The sequence below is a fragment of the Ciconia boyciana genome, chromosome 7 (assembly GCF_034638445.1).
Source record: "Ciconia boyciana chromosome 7, ASM3463844v1, whole genome shotgun sequence".
In the NCBI taxonomy this organism is placed as follows: domain Eukaryota; kingdom Metazoa; phylum Chordata; class Aves; order Ciconiiformes; family Ciconiidae; genus Ciconia; species Ciconia boyciana.
In genome coordinates this window covers 30802805-30820891 of record NC_132940.1, presented here as the reverse complement: position 1 = coordinate 30820891, position 18087 = coordinate 30802805, and the positions used below count along the sequence as shown (strand labels likewise).

The 18087-nt window shown below is 56.0% G+C and overlaps 1 protein-coding gene across 5 annotated transcripts in view; it reads left to right on the top strand.

Annotated features, from left to right (window-relative positions):
* CACNA1E (calcium voltage-gated channel subunit alpha1 E) overlaps nucleotides 1-18087 on the top strand; it is a 139520-nt gene that overhangs the window by 27382 nt on the left and 94051 nt on the right. For all 5 annotated transcript variants that reach the window (XR_012043291.1, XM_072866749.1, XM_072866748.1 and 2 more), the window contains exon 3: nucleotides 15831-16097. Coding sequence is in view for 4 of the 5 variants with exons in the window: in XM_072866749.1 (XP_072722850.1) it covers nucleotides 15831-16097 (267 nt within the window). In the remaining variant the exon portion in view is untranslated. The remainder of the gene's footprint in view (nucleotides 1-15830; nucleotides 16098-18087) is intronic.

Here is an 18087-nt window from a genome sequence, read left to right as displayed (position 1 = left end):
CTCAGCAAAATTGCCTGGGATAAGCTCCTGCAGAACATCTTGCTCCAATATTGCTGGTCCAGAGCAGCTCCCCGCCTTAGGCACTTTATTTGCGGAATAATCAATGTATTATAAAACAGCAGGGTGGTGAAGGAGGTGGGAGGCCCTCTATTAATTACATGTGGCATGTTGTTTTGGTGAGATCCAGGTCCATGCTCCACTTGTTTGAAGCGGGTGGGATTTCTTTGGGATGCTTTGCATGATAAAATTGCTTGTGATAACACTGAGGCTGGTCCTGCCTTTTTTTTGGACGGCAGCCCATCAGTGAGGCGGGTTCTCCCCGGCCCTTTCGGCTCAGTCCTCATCCCTTTGTGCCCGTGGAACCTCCTGGCCAGTGACTCAGGAAGCTCCACGCAGGGGAAATAAATTGACATATGGGCTCGGCAAGTGCTCGGTGCCTTGTTATTTTTCGTGACCCACTGGGGATGCCAGATGAATAAATCATGGCCGGGCAGGAAGCAGAGGGATGGCCTCGTTAATTGTCAGCTGGCGGAGTGAGTTCCTAGAACGGCTGCTTGCTAATTAACTGCCTGGATGGCTACAGCTCTGTTTCATGGCAGGGAGACGAAGCCGGAGCCCTTCCCGCTTGTACCATGTGGAACGTGTCCCTTTCGCTGCCACCGGCTTCTCCATCTAGCAGTAACTCAAATACAAAGTCTAATGTTTCTGTCTTTAGTGAAATGGGAATACGCAGGTGGCTGCCATCCCAATCTCTCCCTGGTTTAAATGGGTGTTTTCCCAGGCTGGTAGGGTCCAATCTTTGCATATCCCAGCTCTTGGATGCTTGGTTGTGGCATTTCAACCTGCTTTACAGAGGTTTTGTGGGTGTGCATGGGAAGTCATGTCTAAGGCAGGCATCCCTGAGATTTGCGATGGCTTGTCCTCCCTGTCCCAGCAGCCCTGTCCCAGCAGCCCGGGCTTGTCGTTGTCAGGGTCTGGCCGTGGGGCTCTCTCCTTGCAGATGCCCAAGCTTGTGGTCCTCAGGAGGTGGAGATGTTGGCACTTTGCAGAAGCCCTGGTGCCAGGGGGAAGCCGGACTCTGGCATGGACGGCAGCCCTAGGGCTTCGCAGACCTCGTGTCCCACTGAGGACTGGAGAGCCAGACCCACTGCCTGTCCTGGCCAAGTCCCTTCCCGGGGAGCTGGTGATCTCAGCATGGCAGGCTGAAGCCTAGAGGGCTGGATCCGTGCCTCTCCCAGAGTTAGGTGCCCTGATATGCCTTCAGCCTGCAAAAAACACATGCTAGAGGTTCCTGCTTTAACATCAGACTCAAACTAGTGATGTTTCCCCCAAAACTTTGCCAAAGTCCAGGCTGGTGTGCAGAGCCGGTGCCGTGGATGCTGTCTGGGGCTAGACGGATAGCATGTGGGGAAGCAAAAGCAAATTTATTTCCTTATCTATGATTTTTAATCGCTCCCCTCCCCCCCGTTGCCCAAACTTGATGAGTTAAGCCAGGGCAGTTCAGAGAGGTCTGTGCCTCCTTCACAAGGCTTCTAGGGAGTTTTTGGTTAAATGCAGTGCTCGGAGTGCTGTCTGTCTTGCATGAGTTAACTCTGACATGTGTTTCTGACATGAGCATCCGCTGCCTTGGTCAGGGCTCCGGGAGCGACTGGGTAACTGCTGGAGGTCCCCTCGGGCTCCCGTCTGCCAGCCACGGCTGGGTGGCGTGGGGTGGGCACGGGGAGTGAGTGCCGTGCGTGCGTTTTCTCTGCTGCTCAAGAGACCTCTGCTCCCCTGGGGTAGCTTTGTCTTTTGAGATGCATCGTTCGTGGTATGCAGCCAGATGTTTGTGTGTAGCCGCTCTTGTGCTGGGTTGCAATGAGGGAAGAGAAGTGAAGGCTTTTTCTTACTCACCGGTGTTAGCGTCAGCAGGTCTGATCCCTTCCAAGCCTCCATCTCTGTTGCCTTTTGCCAGTGAAAAACCCTTAAGTGAAATGTGCTTTCCCCTTAAGATGGAATAAGAATAGGAGGGGGAAAATGCTCTTTTCCCTATTTTTTCATGGGGAAACTGAGGCAGAGAGCAGAAAACAGTCTACTACGTGCTGCTCAAGCCTGTGCAGGGCAGTGGCTCTATGGGAGGCTTAACTTTATGGTGAAGGGTTCATGTACCAGCCCACCTCGTTCTTGTGTAGGGGACTTAAGCCCAAGGTAGACACTAAAACCTGTTTTCCAGCATCCCAGCCTGATGCCCTGCCCGCCATCCCACTATTCACGTGTTAGGGTTGGGGATGGAGATATCTGCTGCGCTTCAGCAAGGCTCGGCCTACTGCTGCTGCGTGGAGCGGTCGTGGTTGAATCACCGGTGTCTTTGCTGTGTATGCGTGGCAGCATCGCTTGGACTATGTCTGGCTGAGAGAGAGCTCAAAAGAAAAGCTCCTTGTCAAAATAAGCAAACAGGGAACCTCCTGTGGCTTTTCCAGGCTGAGCAGCTGCTTCCTTAGCTGATGGTAAGGACAGGCAGAGCCACCCGGGGAACATCCTAGAAAAGCCTCAAGCTGAGTTTGCAGCAGAGAGGACCCAAACGTGCCCTGCATGGCTTAAAACCACATGTGCATGGATATTTGTTGAGTTTAGCTTGTGCAATTTGGGGAATGCAAGCTGTGCCCTCATTTTGGAATGATATCTGTGGCAAGGATGCATGGAAAAGCCTGATTCCCAGGGGTCAGGAAGGGAGCATGGGAGATGGGGAGAATGGAGGGAAAGCAGCTGGGTTGTGGTACAGTTTGGAGGTGATAGTGTGGAGGTGGGATGCTGTAATTCAGTGTTGAAGTACCTGGGGCCCAGGGGTGATGGATGGCAGGTTTAGTGTCCTGTGGGAAACGATGCACTCTGCCCATGGTACAGGACAGTGCTCTTTTAAGATACGGTAGGGTCATAAGATAGGGTAGGATAGGGTCATTAAAGGCAATCTCCTGTCTTGTAGCATCTTAGAGTTAATGGCTTTGATGCTAGGAGCTTGCTAGGTCTCCCTTGCATGGTGTGATCCGCAGTGAGATCCCCGTAGCCCATCTGGGAACATGTGGTCCATGGAGCGGCAGGGCAGGAGAGCTTTCTGCTGCTCGCTCAGATCTGTACCTGCAACGCAGATCGTGGGGAGCCTGTTGGGCTGGAGCATAACGTTACTGCAGCTCTGCCTTCATGCGGTTTTATTGGAAGAAGTAAGAGAACAGAAGAAACTGTGAAAACGCACAGGGTGTTGCTAACAGATCTCAGGGGCCCTTTACAACTTGGCAGTCTCTGTCTGGTTATGTGCACACTCTGCATCCCAGACTACAAATGAAGCCGACTTTTTTTTTTTAATCCTTTTTTTTCCTTGGTACTGAATGAGACAAAGGGCCCCCTTGGCATGTGCTAGGCTGCCAGCTCCATCGCTGCTTCCCAGCACATTCCCCAGTGCGTTGCACCATCTGGGTTTAATTGGCTGCAGTGATGGAGAGGGCAGGAGTGCGCACAGGACGGCACTGCCGCTTGCTCCTCGGTGCCTGTGAGGCTGTCTGGGAAATGCCCCTGGCGTGGGGCTGTGTTGGCAGCAGCGTGGCCCTGGCTGGTCCAGCGCCCGTGGCTCCAGCCCCCCTCAGATCTGCAGGGAAGGGACAAGGCCCAGGATGGCTCTGAGTTGCCGTCACAGATGCCAGTAGCTCTGCGGCACAGTTGTGGGTGAGGTGTTGGATGTAGTGGGTGTTGCTGCTGTGCTGCAAGCAGCAGCCCTGCTCTGTGAAGCAGCTCCTGCCCGCCCGAGTGGGCTTCGTGGGGGGCTGCTCAGTGCCATGTTGCCCAAGTGTGGGGCTGGAGGAGGGTTCTGGCTCTTGGCTGCAGCATTGACATTGGGTGGGAGGGACCTATGAAACAGCAGCCCTTGCTGCCCCATAGGTGCTCCCAGGGAGGGAGAAAGTGCCCCGGCATCCCCTCCTGGTCTTGGCTCTGGCACCAGTGTCCAGTGCCCGTCACCCCTCATCATGCCTCCCTCCCTACCCTGGGAGGTAGATGACTTTTTCCTCCTCCAGCACCTCTACAGCGTCGGTCACTGTCAGAGGCAGCTTAGCCATGTCCTTCTCCACTGCGGGCTTCTGTTCAGATGTCTGCTGCTGCATGCCCGGGAGCTTGGGGGATCTGGGCAGGAAGGTCGGGGCAGCACAGGCAGTTGGCAGGAGCTGCGGGGGGTCTGCAGGTGAAAGCCCTGAGATGTCCGTGACAGGCAAAGCCAGGCTCCCATACCTGGGAGCATCCTTCATGGAGATACATGCATGTCCCCTATGCAAGTCCTCTGCAACCCAGGGCAAAGCAGTTAACCTCTCCAAGAGCCTAACGAGTATCTCTCAGTTAAAGTGACTCTCCCTGCTTATGTTTTACCCTGCAAGAGTAGCAATGCAGGTGGTGGAAAGGGCCGTGGATGCGCTAAACTGGGGGGCAGTGAAATATGGCTTTTATTATGGTAACTTGGCCTAGAGCAGCAGAGGAGCATCTCTCCCAGAGGTATCTGCCCTGGACCTCCCTGTGCTCTCCCCCCTTCCCTTCAGTGCAGATCAAGGTTTTGATGCGTGGGGAGGAGATTGTTTTCTGACCTGGGATGAACTCGAGTTCCCCTGAATGTCCTGGCAACAGCACGGATATAGCAACATCTTTCCCTGAACTGCCTCAAAGACTGGGTTTCTGTCAGTCTCTGGAGGAAGAATTCCCTTTCTGAGTTAATTCAGGTGACTTTGCAAAGCCTCCCAAGGGATGCCGGGAGGGTGGGCAGTTATGGTCGGTCCCAGCCTTCCTGCACAACTGAGGCCACTCTTCCAGGGAGCTGGGCTTGTTAGGAGCTGGTTGCTGAAGGTGGAGGACGAGGCAGTTCCCGGCGGATGCCTCCACTCGGGAGCTGCTGCCTTGCATTTTGTCACCACATGCTGGCACGCCTCATTCCTCCTTCCCTTGCTGGGGTCTCAGCTGCAGCTGTGGGTGTCAGAAAGCTTCATTAGCACATCTCGGGGCTGCATTGAAGCCGTGCACTGTGCTGGGGCTGGTTGTGCTTCCCAGGAACCAGCCTTTGGAGGGAGCTTCCCCCTTGGCCTGGGGCTCACTAGGGCTCAGAAGCAAAGAATTGCTGGGAGGTGGTGAGGTGGGAAGGGACCTCTGGAGGTCACCTGGTCCATTGCCCTGCTCAAGTAGGGTCACCTAGAGCAGGCTGCATAGGACTGTGTCCAGGTAGGTTTTTAGTATCTCCAAGGATGGAGACTCTACAACCTCTCTGGGCAACCTGTCCCAAATACTCAGTCCCCCTCAGTCAAAAAGTTTATTCCTGTGTATAAACAGAGAGTTTCTTTTGTTGCAGTTTGTGCCCATTGCCTCTTGACCAGTCACTGGGTGCCACAGGGAAGAGCCTGGCTCTGCCTTTGCTTCCCACTGTTCGGTATTCATACGCATCGATAAGATCTGCTCTGAGCCTCTTCCAACCAGGCTGAGCAGACCCAGCTCTCCCAGCCTCTCTTTGCAGGGCAGATGTTCCATTCCTTTAGTTACCTTTGCTGGAGTTGCTCCAGTAAGTCCATGTCTCTCCTGTCCTGGGGAGCACAGCATTCTGGATGTGTCTCACCAGGGCTGAGCAGAGAGGAAGGGTCACGTCCTCCACCCGCTGGCAACGCTTTGCCTAATGCAGCCCAGGATGGGCTGTTGGCCTCCTTTGCTGCAAGAGCACACTGCTGGCTCATGGTCAGCTTGGTGTCCACCAGGTCCCTCAGGGCTTTCCCTGCCAAACTGCTTCCCAGCCACCACATACTGGGTCGTTCTTCCCCAAGTGCAGGACTTGGTGTTTCCCATGAAGCTGAATTTCATGCCGTTCCTTTGCCTGTTTCTCCAGGCTGTCGAAGTCCCTCTGGATGGCAGCACAACCCTCTGTTTTATCAGTCGCAGTTTTATATCATCTCCCTGCACTGCAAGCATGATTCGGTGCAGCATGCATGTGGTGAAACTTCTGGTATTCAATACTCGTTTGCACCCTCGTCCTTTCCCTCCCTTGGGATAATCCAACCCGTTCTCCTCTCCCAGGCAGGCCCCAGCTGTCCCCATGTAATTCTGATGGGGTCTGTCTGCTGGCCGGGAGGTGTTTGTGGGAGAGGTTCTTTCCAGCCTCTCAAGTGTATATGGTTCATATTATTTTCTATTCACACTTTCTAAGTACATCTCCCCTGCTAATGTCTACTTAAGAGATTACAGGGTAATAAGATAATTTAGGGTGGAAGCGACCTCAGGAGGTATCTAGTCCCATCAGACTATAACTTACTTTTAATTTAACTCTGTTTTACATTTTAAAACATGTCTTGAGCATGTTTTACATTTTAAAACATAGATGACTTCTTCTTGCGCACTCCCAAAATGGCATTTTCTTCATTTCAAACCGCATAGTTTTCAAACTTGGGAAAGGTTTTTGAAAGTTTGTTGAAAACCCACCTGTGAGGATTAGTGCACAACCTGTCCCCAGAGAGACTTGCTCCTTGCAGACTTATCTGTGCCATGGAAGTGGCACTTCCACCTAACTGCACAAACGAACGCCAGCGACAGTGAAATTTCTTCTGTGTGTTTGCGTGTGGGACGCTATCTCAGTTCAGCTGCCTCTGAAGGGTTACGGGCTTTTCTGCACTTGCCAGTCGGTCCTTTCTAGTTCAAAAGCTGTTTGCCATGTTTGTGCATGACAAACATTAATCCCTGGCTTGGACCACTTGCTCTGCCTGAGAGCTGAAAAAAAATCAATGATGTGAAAAGTTAGGAAGGTCCCTGAAGTTCTACTAAAAGAGCTTTCAAATGTGGCTCTTGATTTCCCAAGGTGGCCTTTGAAATGTCAAGGGACCTTTCTTAGAAAAGCAGAGAGGAGAGATGCTTTTCTTGTCTCCACTTACCTTCTGCATGCTCGATGGGAAAGTCTGCTCCGATCCTTCGGCGCAGGGTTACAGGTGCGTGGGTCACCCAAAACATGGCTGTTTCTGTGGCTTGGCTGGTTTTGGGCTGGTGCTACGCACACCAGCAAGGCTCTCGCTCTCTAACTGGGAAAATCATGCTGGTGCTCCTCCCCAGCCGTGGGGGACCACACGGTGCCAAAGGAGATCAGCGTGGCATCGTGCTTCCCAAAACACACCCGAAAAGGCCAGTGGTGTGTCTTATCTTTCAGGGATGATGCTAACCAGCTGCGTGAGGGTTGCTTGGCGGGAAGCAGATTCCCTGCGAGCTTGGGGCACACCACTGTGGTGGATGATGCCATAAAAAACACGCATTGTCTTCGTGAGCTCTGATATGAATGAGTCCTTTTTGGTCATCAGAGGAGTTTCACAGGGGTCATTTTTTTCCCACTCTCGCTCATGAGACGATAAAACAGTAGCTAACATGCAGTAACTGTCTTCTCTGTGCATTTGCTTGAGTGGAAATAAAAATTCTTCAATGAACTTTTTCCCATTGAGGAATCGCACTCAGCTGCGCTTTCCCGGGGATGGGCGAGGGTGTTTGCCTTCGCAGAGACTGTCGAGCTGATGACTGCCTGTCGTTGCGGCAAGGGGGACGGTTTTTTTCACACCTCCCAACACTGAGTAGCTTTCAGAGAGAGGTTTTGCTCTTTGGCCTTTTCTCTTTCACAGGTTTGGAAGACAGAAGCAGCATCTCCTTCCTGGCTGCATGCCAGGGATGGGGCTTCTCTGGCTGTCTTGAGCATCAGCTGCTCAGTGTAAGTTCAGACTTGCCGGAAAAATTTTTCAACAGCTCCATCTTCTCCTGGCTCTTGTCCTGACAATGTAATGTTATTGAAGGCACCCTGTTTGCTAGCAAGTTGCTTCTGAGAAAGCTGAGCCTGTGAGTTTGGCTTCATGAGACTGGGTATGGAGATGGTGGGTTTCTGGTCCAGCTTTCTTTTGATCGCTGGGGATATTTGTGGCCCAAAGGCAGGAGGCTCCTCCGTCATCCCACTCGCTGGTACTGTGGTTGCTGTGTTTGTCTGACTTGAGCCTTGCAGGACAGGCAGAAGATCAGAGAAAGCACAGGATGGTCCTCGGGCATGGATCTGCCTTTTGTGGGGGTGAAGAGGAGATCTAAGGAGGAGAAAATCTTCCACTGGCTTTGGCAGAAGCTAATGCTGTTGCGCCAGAGGGGTCATGAGGATGCTGATGGAGAAAGTTGAGGGATTTCTTCCGCTTTGGGTAGCACAGAGGTTGAAAAAAATGCTTTTAAAAAACCCCTCTCCGACCCTTTGGCAGGCTAGAAATAAGCTTTCTCCTGTTGACTGTCTACAGCTGGCCCTGGGGATGTCATCTGTGAGCTTGATCTCCTCATTCCCATGCACACATAAAGCTTGGCGGCTCGGTGTGTTGGTGTTTGGCTGTGGCAGGATCTGCCCCCTTGAGCCCTGTGCTTGCAGGGCTTTTGTGGCAAGAAGGGAAATATCTCTCCCGGTCTGTGCTCCTTCCCTCCCTCCTCTCCTTGGTCTCCTCTTATCCATGCTGCCCAGCCCTGATCCTTTTGGCAAGGTCGTTCTCAAATATCCCTATTTTTTTCCCACTGCATCGTCTCAAGTCAGCCTCTCTGGAAGTACAATGCCCAAAACTGGACCCATCAGAGACAGGGGAGGATGGAGAGGTTATATCTCACCTGCTGCCAGCTAGTGTGGGCTGGGATGCTTGGCCAAAGGGAGAGGTGGTGCAGAGGGATTTGGGGATTGGAAGCAGGAATGGAAATTAGCTTTAATCTGATGGAAAAGCAGGGGCAGGTGGATAGCTGTTCTCCAGGAGTTGGGATTGCTGTGTGTCTGCCCGGAGCAGTTGGGATGTGGCTGCAAATGCTCGTTAGAGCCTGACTCACAAGGCTAAATAAAGCAGCAGGGCACTCCAGGCAATTTATTAATGGGTGATTATTTCAGGCCTCTTCAGCTGAGCTGCGAAGCCTCCCAGCCTAAGGCAGAGGGAGTTAGCCCAAGGAGCACTGCCGTCGTCGGAAACACTCAGCGTGGGATGTTCCAGTAGGAAACAGGAGAGCAGGCAGCGGCAGGCCAAGGGGATGCTTCCCTCCTGCATGGCATCTCTGCGGCCAGCACCAGGGCAAAGCGATGCTGCCCCTTGGCTGCGATAGGCTGGGGGGGACGGGGTCTCGCCTGCCTCTGAGCTTTCAGCAAACCCCTTGTGCTTGTTTGGTGGCATACACAGCTGCAAAGGTGGCCCTCGGCTTTTGTTTGGGCTTTTTGGAGAGTACAAAGACCTGCATAGTCCGTGGGGAGGTGGGTGAGTGCAGGCACTGAGCTTCATGGTGGCAGAGTGAGACCAAGCCCCAAAACCAACTCCTGTGGGTTTTGCAGGGCTGGATGCACAGCCCTGCTGTGTCCCCATAAATTCACAGTACCAGAGGTTTCTTGGCTATCCTTTAAACCTCTCCCAGCTCTTTCAGCCTGCTATCATTTGGTTGCTGAATCCCCCTTTGATTCAAGATGCAGCATCCTTCTATTTTATCAGTAGCTCTGATGTATGAGCTGCTCTGATCCCACAGCAACGCAGTGTTGGGGAACATCCAACTTCAAGGCTCTGTGGTGCATTTGGGCACTTTTGGTGGCTTCAGGAGCTACGTGAGGAGTTTAGTTTGGGGTGCTTGTGATCCCAGGGCACTGTGGGCAGTGGCGAGCCCTGAGGCTTGGGCCACCTGAGCAGGACCTGGTGCTGGGCTGCGGCGCTGGCATCTTGGCACGCCTGGCCTGTGACGTAGAGCGCTTGGGGAGAGCACAAGAAGCGGATTATACACGGTGCCTGATCCCTGTTCTGACATCCTGCCTGACTTGCAGAGACACCTTTAGCGTGTCTCTCCTTTGCTTGCACAGATGGATGTCACAACAGATCAGCCACTGGGAAGCATCTGTATGTGTGCAGTGAGGGGAGGAGGAAAAGGGATGGAGGCTCACGGCTTTTCCTCCAGGGTCTGCCTGGAGCTCCCTGAAAAAACGTGGCTAATGCATGCAATCAGCTCTGGCATCTCCCCCCTAGAGAAGGTGGGGACTGGTGGGCATGGGCCCTGCTGGGATGTGGTGGGACATCGTAGGTTTGGGAACCTTGAGTAGGACCAGCTATGAACTGCGCTCATGGTCGTGTGGCGTTTTGCTTCAGGTTCATGTTGCATTTTGCTTGGTAGGTGAGAACTGGTAGGTGTTTTAAAAAATGGGGCCAAAGCTGCTCTGGGCTGGGTTCCCTCAGGCAAACACTTGCAGAGAGGTTAGGAAATGGCGTTGGACCCCTGGGGTGGGAATGCAAGGCGTGCTTCATCTTGTACCTTGGGAAGGGGCTGCAGAGGGGGAAGGCTGGATGAGAGCAGCTACGATGCTGCTCCTTCTGCACCTCCATTGCCTGCACTCCCACTTGTGAGAGCTTGTTGGGGGGAGATATAGCAACCAAAATCCCCCTTTCCAGAGGGTTATTTCTCCATCCCAGGAAAGAGGGCTTGACAAGATTGTTATCCCATTGATTTTAAAGATGCCAAGACTGGATGTTGGACTCATGGGTCTCTGTAATTAAAACCAGCAGTGTTTGTGAATACGGATATGTTTTACGGCAGTGTGCAGCAAATTACACTTTCAGCTTAAAGCAGTTTCAAGTTTTTCTGCCACCGCTGCTGTGTGACACCTGGTGTGGCTGCTTCAGCCGAATGACCGGGAGGAATTCGGTGGAGTAGTGGCAGTTGCTTAAATCTGGATGCATAGTTTATAGCTTGGTGTGAAATTTGCTGGCTTTCACTAGTCTTCCAGCCATCTAATTTCTCAGCGAATAAATTATGGTGCTGACCCTGAGAAGTCAGCCCTTCAGGTCTCTGTTGGGATGTCTGCAGGCAGTTTTGCAAGAAGATGATGCTCTTCTCTGTTTTTAGTGCTGAGGAAGGCACGTCCCGGTGAGGCAGGCAGCTTGGGGCGAGCAGGTATGGGGAGCACTGAGTTGGGCAAGGCTGCTACCAAAAAATGTGAGCAGACGGCAGAGAAGAAACACTTTCCTTGGCTTGAGTGAGAGTTGCCTTGCTGCAAGGCAGTGCAGAGTCTCTGCAGTGTAGCCAAGGCCGTTGTGCCCAGCCCAGGGCTTTGTTGGCAGGAGAGATGCCAACAGGGCTGTTGTGGCCCGTACCACAGCTGCTCACATCTGCACAGATGAACATCAGGCAGAGACTGGTGTGGTACCCTCCTCTGGAGGTATCATCCTGGAGCTGCTTGGACCTTCACCTGCATCCTGGGTATCTATGGGTGAGCTGCACCAGCTGGGGATTCTGCCTCCCTGCTGCAGAGGTGCTTGGCTTGGCAGGGCTTCCCCTTTGCAAATGGGGAAAACATCTCTTCCTAGTCCAGCAGGTAATGAATTTTTTCCTGGAAAAAACCTTCCATTCCTGCATGGTTATAAACACGTTTCTGAGTCACAGCTACCCAGTCCCAATTTGAAATTTGGCCAGAGCACCATAGATGATTCTCTTTTGATCCTATTTTTTTTTTCTCTCAGCATAGCTAAAGCCTTATTTAAAAAATAAAATCAAATCAGGACGCCAAAAGCCGCTTTCTAAGATGAGTGCAGCCCATCAGAGCTGCTGGGAATATCAGTCACCAAAGCAGAGCCTGTCCCCCTCTCCAGACCCTGCCTGGGCGGCGTTAGGGATCTGTCCCCTGCGTGATGCTGTCCCTGAGATGAGGAGCAGCCTCCGCCTTTCTGAGCATCCCGGGGCTCGGCGGAGGATGCTTTTAAGGATATTGCCTGTACCCAGAAATGCATAGGTGGGAGATTTTGGGTTGCTTGGGGTGAGCTGGAGGCCGCTCCAGTGCGAAGGGACGCAATAGCTGCGCGGGGGGCTTTGTGCAACTGCTTCAAAGCACCCCGCGGGAAGGGCAGGAGAAGGGGGGGCTCGGCTCGGATCCCCCCGACTGCAGCCAGGGGAAGAAAAGCCGAGCCCCGTTGCCTGCTGCCGGAGGCGGGGATGAGCGGCGGGGGCTGCAGGGAGGGGGCAGCGGCCGCTAGATGGCAATGCCGGAGCGGCGGCAGCCCGGGCGCGCCGGCCCCGGCCGCGTCCCTGCGGCGGAGGTGATGGGGAGGGCTCGGTCCTCCTCTGGGAAGGGGTAGCCCAGAGCCTCCGGTGAGGCCCTGCCGTGCAGGGGTAGGGGCATGGCTGGGAGGGGGGGAAAAAAAGCAAGGAGGAGGCTTGGATGGCAATATCAGCGTGAGGAGGGGAGTTAGCCTGTCTCTGTAAAAACCAGCACATCCCAAGCGCCTTCCTGTCCTGGCACCCGCTGTTGTCCTGTCTTCTTGGATTTCCTTAATTCACAAAAAAAACCCCAACCCCACATAGCTGGCTCTGAATCTCTGTGCCATGTTGAATCATGCGGGCATCAGCCACGCTTCTCCCTGACTCACAGATCGCAGTGTGCTGGGGTGAGGGTCAAGACGAGAACGGCAATAAACATCCTGGGAAACCGAGCCTGCATCTCTTGGCATAGCCACGGATTTGGTTTTTTTTTTTTTTTGCTTTCAATCTTCTCTTAAGGAGCTGCTTTCTCATAAATATCCCATCCTTTAGCACTGTCTGAGCAGGAGAGAGGCTCCCAGCAGGGTCATCCTGCGCTCTGCTCTGCAGCAGTGAATACAGAGTAGAGCCAAGAGCGAACCCCTGGGCGCAGGGGATAGCCCGCTGCCCCAGCAGAGGTGTCCAGGTAAGGCTTGCATCCCTGCTTTGAAGGGGGCAGGAGGAACGCTGCCTTCCTCCTCCTCGGCCCCTTGCACCGAGCGGTAGGCATGCGTGGTGAGGCAGGCGTGGTGTCTCTGAGCCGGGCAGGGGATGCAGGGGGAGCGCTGGGTCCAGCCTTCCCCATCCTCCTTGGCCTCTGGGTACCAGCCAGAGCCTGAGCATTTAGGCTGGGTGGACGCTTGCCTGCAGGCTCAGGGGGATGGGAGAGGGCTGGGGGTGTCAAAGGGGAGCGGAGGAGGCAGGAGCTCTTGCAGGGCTGAGGATCTGCTCCTGGCAATAGTCCTAGCCTTGGGCTTAATTAACAGCAGCTTAAAGGGTTGAAAGGTGGGAAGAGTGGCATCACTCCCGATGCCGTGCTGGTGGTGGGGAGGAGGAGGAGGCAGAGGGGATGAGCCACAAATCATAATTGATTCGTTTAGGGCAGCGTCTTGCCTGGAATGAATCGAAGGGACTGTAATTAGTTGGTAGCTGGCGTGGCCTCCTTGCTGTCCATTGTTAGTGGAATGAAAGCCCATGGTCACTCTGGCTCGTGCCGGGGCCGGCTAGTGGCCTGGAAAGCATTTTAGGAGGGATCTGCCCACCACTGCTCCATTCCGCGCTGCAGTGTGGTGGTGGCAGAGCTGGGGGGCTTGCTGAAACCCTCTAATTACACCCACATCTGTTATAAGGCTAATTGGATGAGCAAAGTCAAGCAGGGATACAGCAGATGGGCATCGTGGTGAGCTGGTGGGCTCTCGGTGTCTGGCTGAGGTTGGGGGAATGATCCCACGACCTTTTTGCAAATGTTCCTCTGTTATCTTGCTGCAGAGGGCCTGATCCTTCCTCTTCCTTGCCTGGCTGGCCCAAGGGCTCCTGACAATGCACCTGTGAGAGCCTGGGCCAAAAAGTGAGCCCGGTGGCTGTTTGGTCATGGTAGTGCCTGGAGGGTGGGGAAGTCCATGGTGAGGTGCTGCCAGGCTGCACTGAGGGAGCAGCCCTTGCCCAAATGAGTTAACAATTGATGTGATTAAGGGCTTGATTTTTTTTTTTAAATCTTTTTTGAGCTGCCCCAAGTGTTTCTGGCTGCCGCATAGCAGATGTGGGGGACAGGGCAGCAGCTGCTGTTTGCAGAGCAGGTTGCTGGTGGTGGGGTGGACAGGGGAAGAGCATCATATGGATGCAGGGTGTCTTGTGAATGTCGGCTGGAGCTGCGGGTGCCCTTCCTGCGGGAAGGACGGGTAGTGAGTGCCAAAGGCCCTGGGGAGCCCTTCGGACGCAGGGTTGAGTGGGAGGGGTTGGGGTATCCTGTGTGTGAACCGGATCGCAGGGTGTGCGGGTGTGCTGAGCGGTGAGGCCAGTGCGCTGCCTGTTGGGTAGGGAGGACACTGGGGATGCCCTGGGGAGCTGCACGTCCCCTGTGTGTGCAAGAGGGCAGGGTGGGTTCCTCCAAAGGCGGGTGGGCAGGCAGCCTCCGCGCTAGGAACCCTGAGCATCCCTGGGCACCCTCGGCACCCTCATGGCCGCGGAGGTGAGGGCACAGCAGCAGCCAAGTCCCTGGTCCTCTGCCTGTGGGATGGCTGGGGGGAGCAGGGTCAGTGCCAGACCGGCCCCAGGGCCAGCCCCCCCTCCGTGGCAGCCGCTGCAAGGACACATCCAGACCGGGTTGTTTACACCTCTCGATTGAGGTGCTGCTGCTTCTGGCCAACGTCAAGCATCAAAAAGAAAATACCGAGGCGGTGGGGAGGGGGTGCTAAGGAGGCTGATCTGTATGCGAGGGAGCAGGAGGGCTCTCCCCGGGCAGCCGCTGGCATCGGGGCGGCTCCGGCGGGGAACCGGGAGCCCCGAAGTTTCCCAGGGATGGGGGGATGGTGCGTGTGGCCGGAGAGATGCTTGGTGTGGGCTGAGATGGGGTGAGCCTCTTGCCTCCCCTGCAGGCAGGGGGGAGGCAGAGCCCCCCTTTGCCCCCCCCCCGCCCCCCAATTTAGCCACTCACCTAGGAACACCCATGTGCCGGCAAGCCCGCTGCAGCCGGGGCGGGGGGGCTTCTTGCAGGGTGGGGGCTCCCCCATTGCCTTTGTTCCCTTCAGACCCTCCCCTCGCCTCTGACTTTCCTTTGCGGCAGCTCCCGTGCTTGCCAAAAGAATGCACTGGATGGAGCGAGGGAGCGAGCCGGGCGTGCGTGCGTGTGTGCGCGCTTCTGCGCGCGTGTGTTGCCACTGACTTCATTAAAGCGAGCTGTCCCCGAGCTGCAGAGGCGCGGCAGCCTTTAATTTCGTGGCCCGGCTCCTGCGGGAAGCCGGCGTTGCCTTTGCGCGCTCCTGCCCTGGCAGCGAAGGGCTGAGCATCCCTGCCGCCGCAGGTGCCTGCCCGGGGGCTCTGCCCGCCATCCCTGCCCGCTGCCCTGGGGAGCCGGCGGACGGGTGGCCGGGCTCTGGCAGGCTGCTGAAGATGGAGTCGGGAGGAGGGAGTTGGACACTTGGCTCCAACTAGGCTGGACCACGCTGCAACCTGTTCCCCTGGCCTCCCCTCCGCTGCGCTGGGTGCTGTACCAAATTGCATCTTCCTTTGCGACGGGGCAGATGGAAGGACTCGGATCCCAGCTCTTTCCCTGCCTGATCTCTGCCGGCGGGCAGTCCCCGGGCTCGCCTTGCTGGGGGCGGGGGGGGGTTAAAAGGGGCTGGTTTGGGCTTGCAGGCAAAGCGGTGGAAAGGATGTGGCTGGGTTTAACCCCTTGCTTCATGATGGAAGGTGCTTAGGGACCGAGCCGCTGCGGCCTCCGCTGAGCACACAGGACGGCTCCCTGCCCTCCCTGCTGGCCATGCTGCCCGTGTGGCCGTCAGGGCGGGAGGACGGAGGCAGCCGGATGCCCACCGTGCTGTGCTGGAGGCGCTGAGTCGGTGCCGTGTGTTGCCGCCTCTCCTTCTCCACGCGAGTCCCCGCTCCCCCGGAGGGACGGAGGATAGACAGAGCTGAACATCACCCAGAGAAGAGGAGGGGGCTGTGGTTGGGACTGCGCCCCACAACCCCCCTCCCTCTTCTCTGTCCCCCCCGCTCCCCCCGCTGCCTTGGTGGTGGCTGCTTCGGCTCACCTGTGTGTTTTCTTCCAGGATGGCTCGCTTTGGGGACGCGGTGGCTGGCAGGCTGGGCTCTGGAGATGGGGGCTCCGACCAGAACCGGAGCCGGCAAGGACCTCCTGCTCCTGCGGGAGGGACCCCGGGAGCCTTCAAGCAAACCAAAGCGCAGAGAGCCCGGACTATGGCTCTGTACAACCCCATCCCCGTCCGGCAGAACTGCTTCACCGTCAACAGATCGCTCTTCCTCTTTGGGGAAGAGAACATAGTCAGGAAATATGCCAAGAAGCTCATCGACTGGCCATATCCTTTCTGTGCCCCCTGCGAGCCCCCCCTTGCTCCCCGGATTTGCCTTGGTGGCCGCCCAGGACACGTGCGTGTGGCACTAGCCGGCAGGTAAGCGCCTGCCTTCTGCTCTCCTTCGGTGTACGGAGAGGGGTGCCCTGTCCCCCTGCGATGCTCTCCTTGCCCTGTTGCTGCTTCCCCTCCTGTGCTCTGCTTGGTGCCTGGTGGGGAGCTGAGCCCCTTCTCCCTTCGAGGAGCCCCCCCGGCCCCTCCTCAGGCTTGGATTTGGAAGCCCCCCATACTGGCAAGGGGGGGTGTCTCTGATCCCGGTTTAACCCTGCATGCTTTAGGGTGCTTTGCGCGCGTGCGGCTGGTGGGAGGGTCGCGGCCTTTCCTCTGTGCCTTGATGTCTTGCTGGAGTTTTGCCACCCTACCCCACCTGGAGCTACCCATCCCATTGGGGACGCACCCCTAGGAGCCTGCCAATCTCCAGACCCTGCTGGGTGGCAGCTTTGTCCCCTCCTGCACCTGCCAGCGTGTGCCCCCTTTGCTGCTGAGCACGCCTGGCCGTCCTCACCCTGCAGCCCCCGGGCCCCCACGGTGGCTCTGGGAACTGGCTGGCCCCTCCCTGCAGCTGAGGGGAAGATGCTGAAAACCTCTGGCTGTGCCCCACGGCTCCTTGCAGTGCTGGCACAGGGGACTGCGGTTTATCCCAGGGAAGCCAAGCCCCTCCTAGGGCTGGGTGGAGGGTGCAGATCCCCCCGCTCCTTCCCCTGCTCCTCCATCCTTTCATACACCCCAGCGCGCTTCTCTCCGCTCCCACCCTCCCTGCGGGTGCCCTGGCCAGTGCACAGCACCGCAGCACGCAGCTCCCCATCAGCCATGGCTTGGTGCCTTGCTGCCCCCCAAGACCCCTCCTGGGCTTTGCCTCCACTGAGGACCTGAGCCTGAAAACTTCAGCATGGCCACGCTTTGGCTTTAGGACCCTCCCTGTACCGTTTTCTGCAGTGGTGATTACATGCAGCTCTTGCCGCTGCTGCTTTCTCTCTCTGCAACTTGTTGGTTAACTTGCTGGCTCCTTTGGCGGGCGCTGGAGAGCCTGCCTAGGTGCCAAGCAGCAATGCTTTGATCTGGTGCAACAGGTACCTTGGGGAAACCTTCCAGCAAGATGCAGGACGGGTCACCCACCCTGCTGAGCATCACCCGCTAAATAGTCCCCTTGCAGCTCTGACACATCAGGTCGAGTCTCTGCCAGGCAGGAGCTGGTCCTGGCTGGGGAGCCGCAAAGCCCCCAGGCTTGGGGGGATGACCTGGGGGTGAAGGGGCAGCTCGGGGGGGGGCTGAATTTCCCGTGGCATCCCTAAATCTGCTCCTGTCGGTAGTGGCGTGGGCAGCTGCAGGAGCATCTGTGCAGTAGTGAGGATGGGGACATGGCAGCTGGGGACTGCAGGGCAGTGGCCAGGCTGGCCTGCCTGCTTTTCCAGAATATGCCAAATTATTTATATGCTTTTTCAGCATGGTGTGGGAGGGCCCTCACCCCTTCGGCTTTCATTTAAAGCAAGAAGGAGCTGGGGTGCTACCGCTGGCCTGGTGCTCCCCACATGGGCCGGGGTCCTGTGCCGGTGCGGCATGGTGTGATGGCTCATCTGCAGGCAGCCGCTGTCTCCTAGAGACTAGAGCTTCACCACCGCACAGTAAAAACTCCCCAGCATTATTCTTTCCTGGAATTTGCAATGCATGAGGGAGATAGGCTCATTTTATATTTTTTCCCAGAAGTAAGTGACATATCCCTGTGTGAGTGCTGGGAACGGGCATGCTCCAGGTGCGGGAGCTGAGCATCCCTGGCCGTCCCCCACCTAGCTGCCGTCTCTTTCCAAGAAACTCACCCACCCTGGAGCTCTGCTGCACCACTTGAGCTCTCGAGGGCTTGGGGATGGACAAGGCTTTTTGGTGATGAGTTTGGTGATGTTGGCCAGGCAAGTTGTTCCCATCCTTGTAGTTGTAGCCT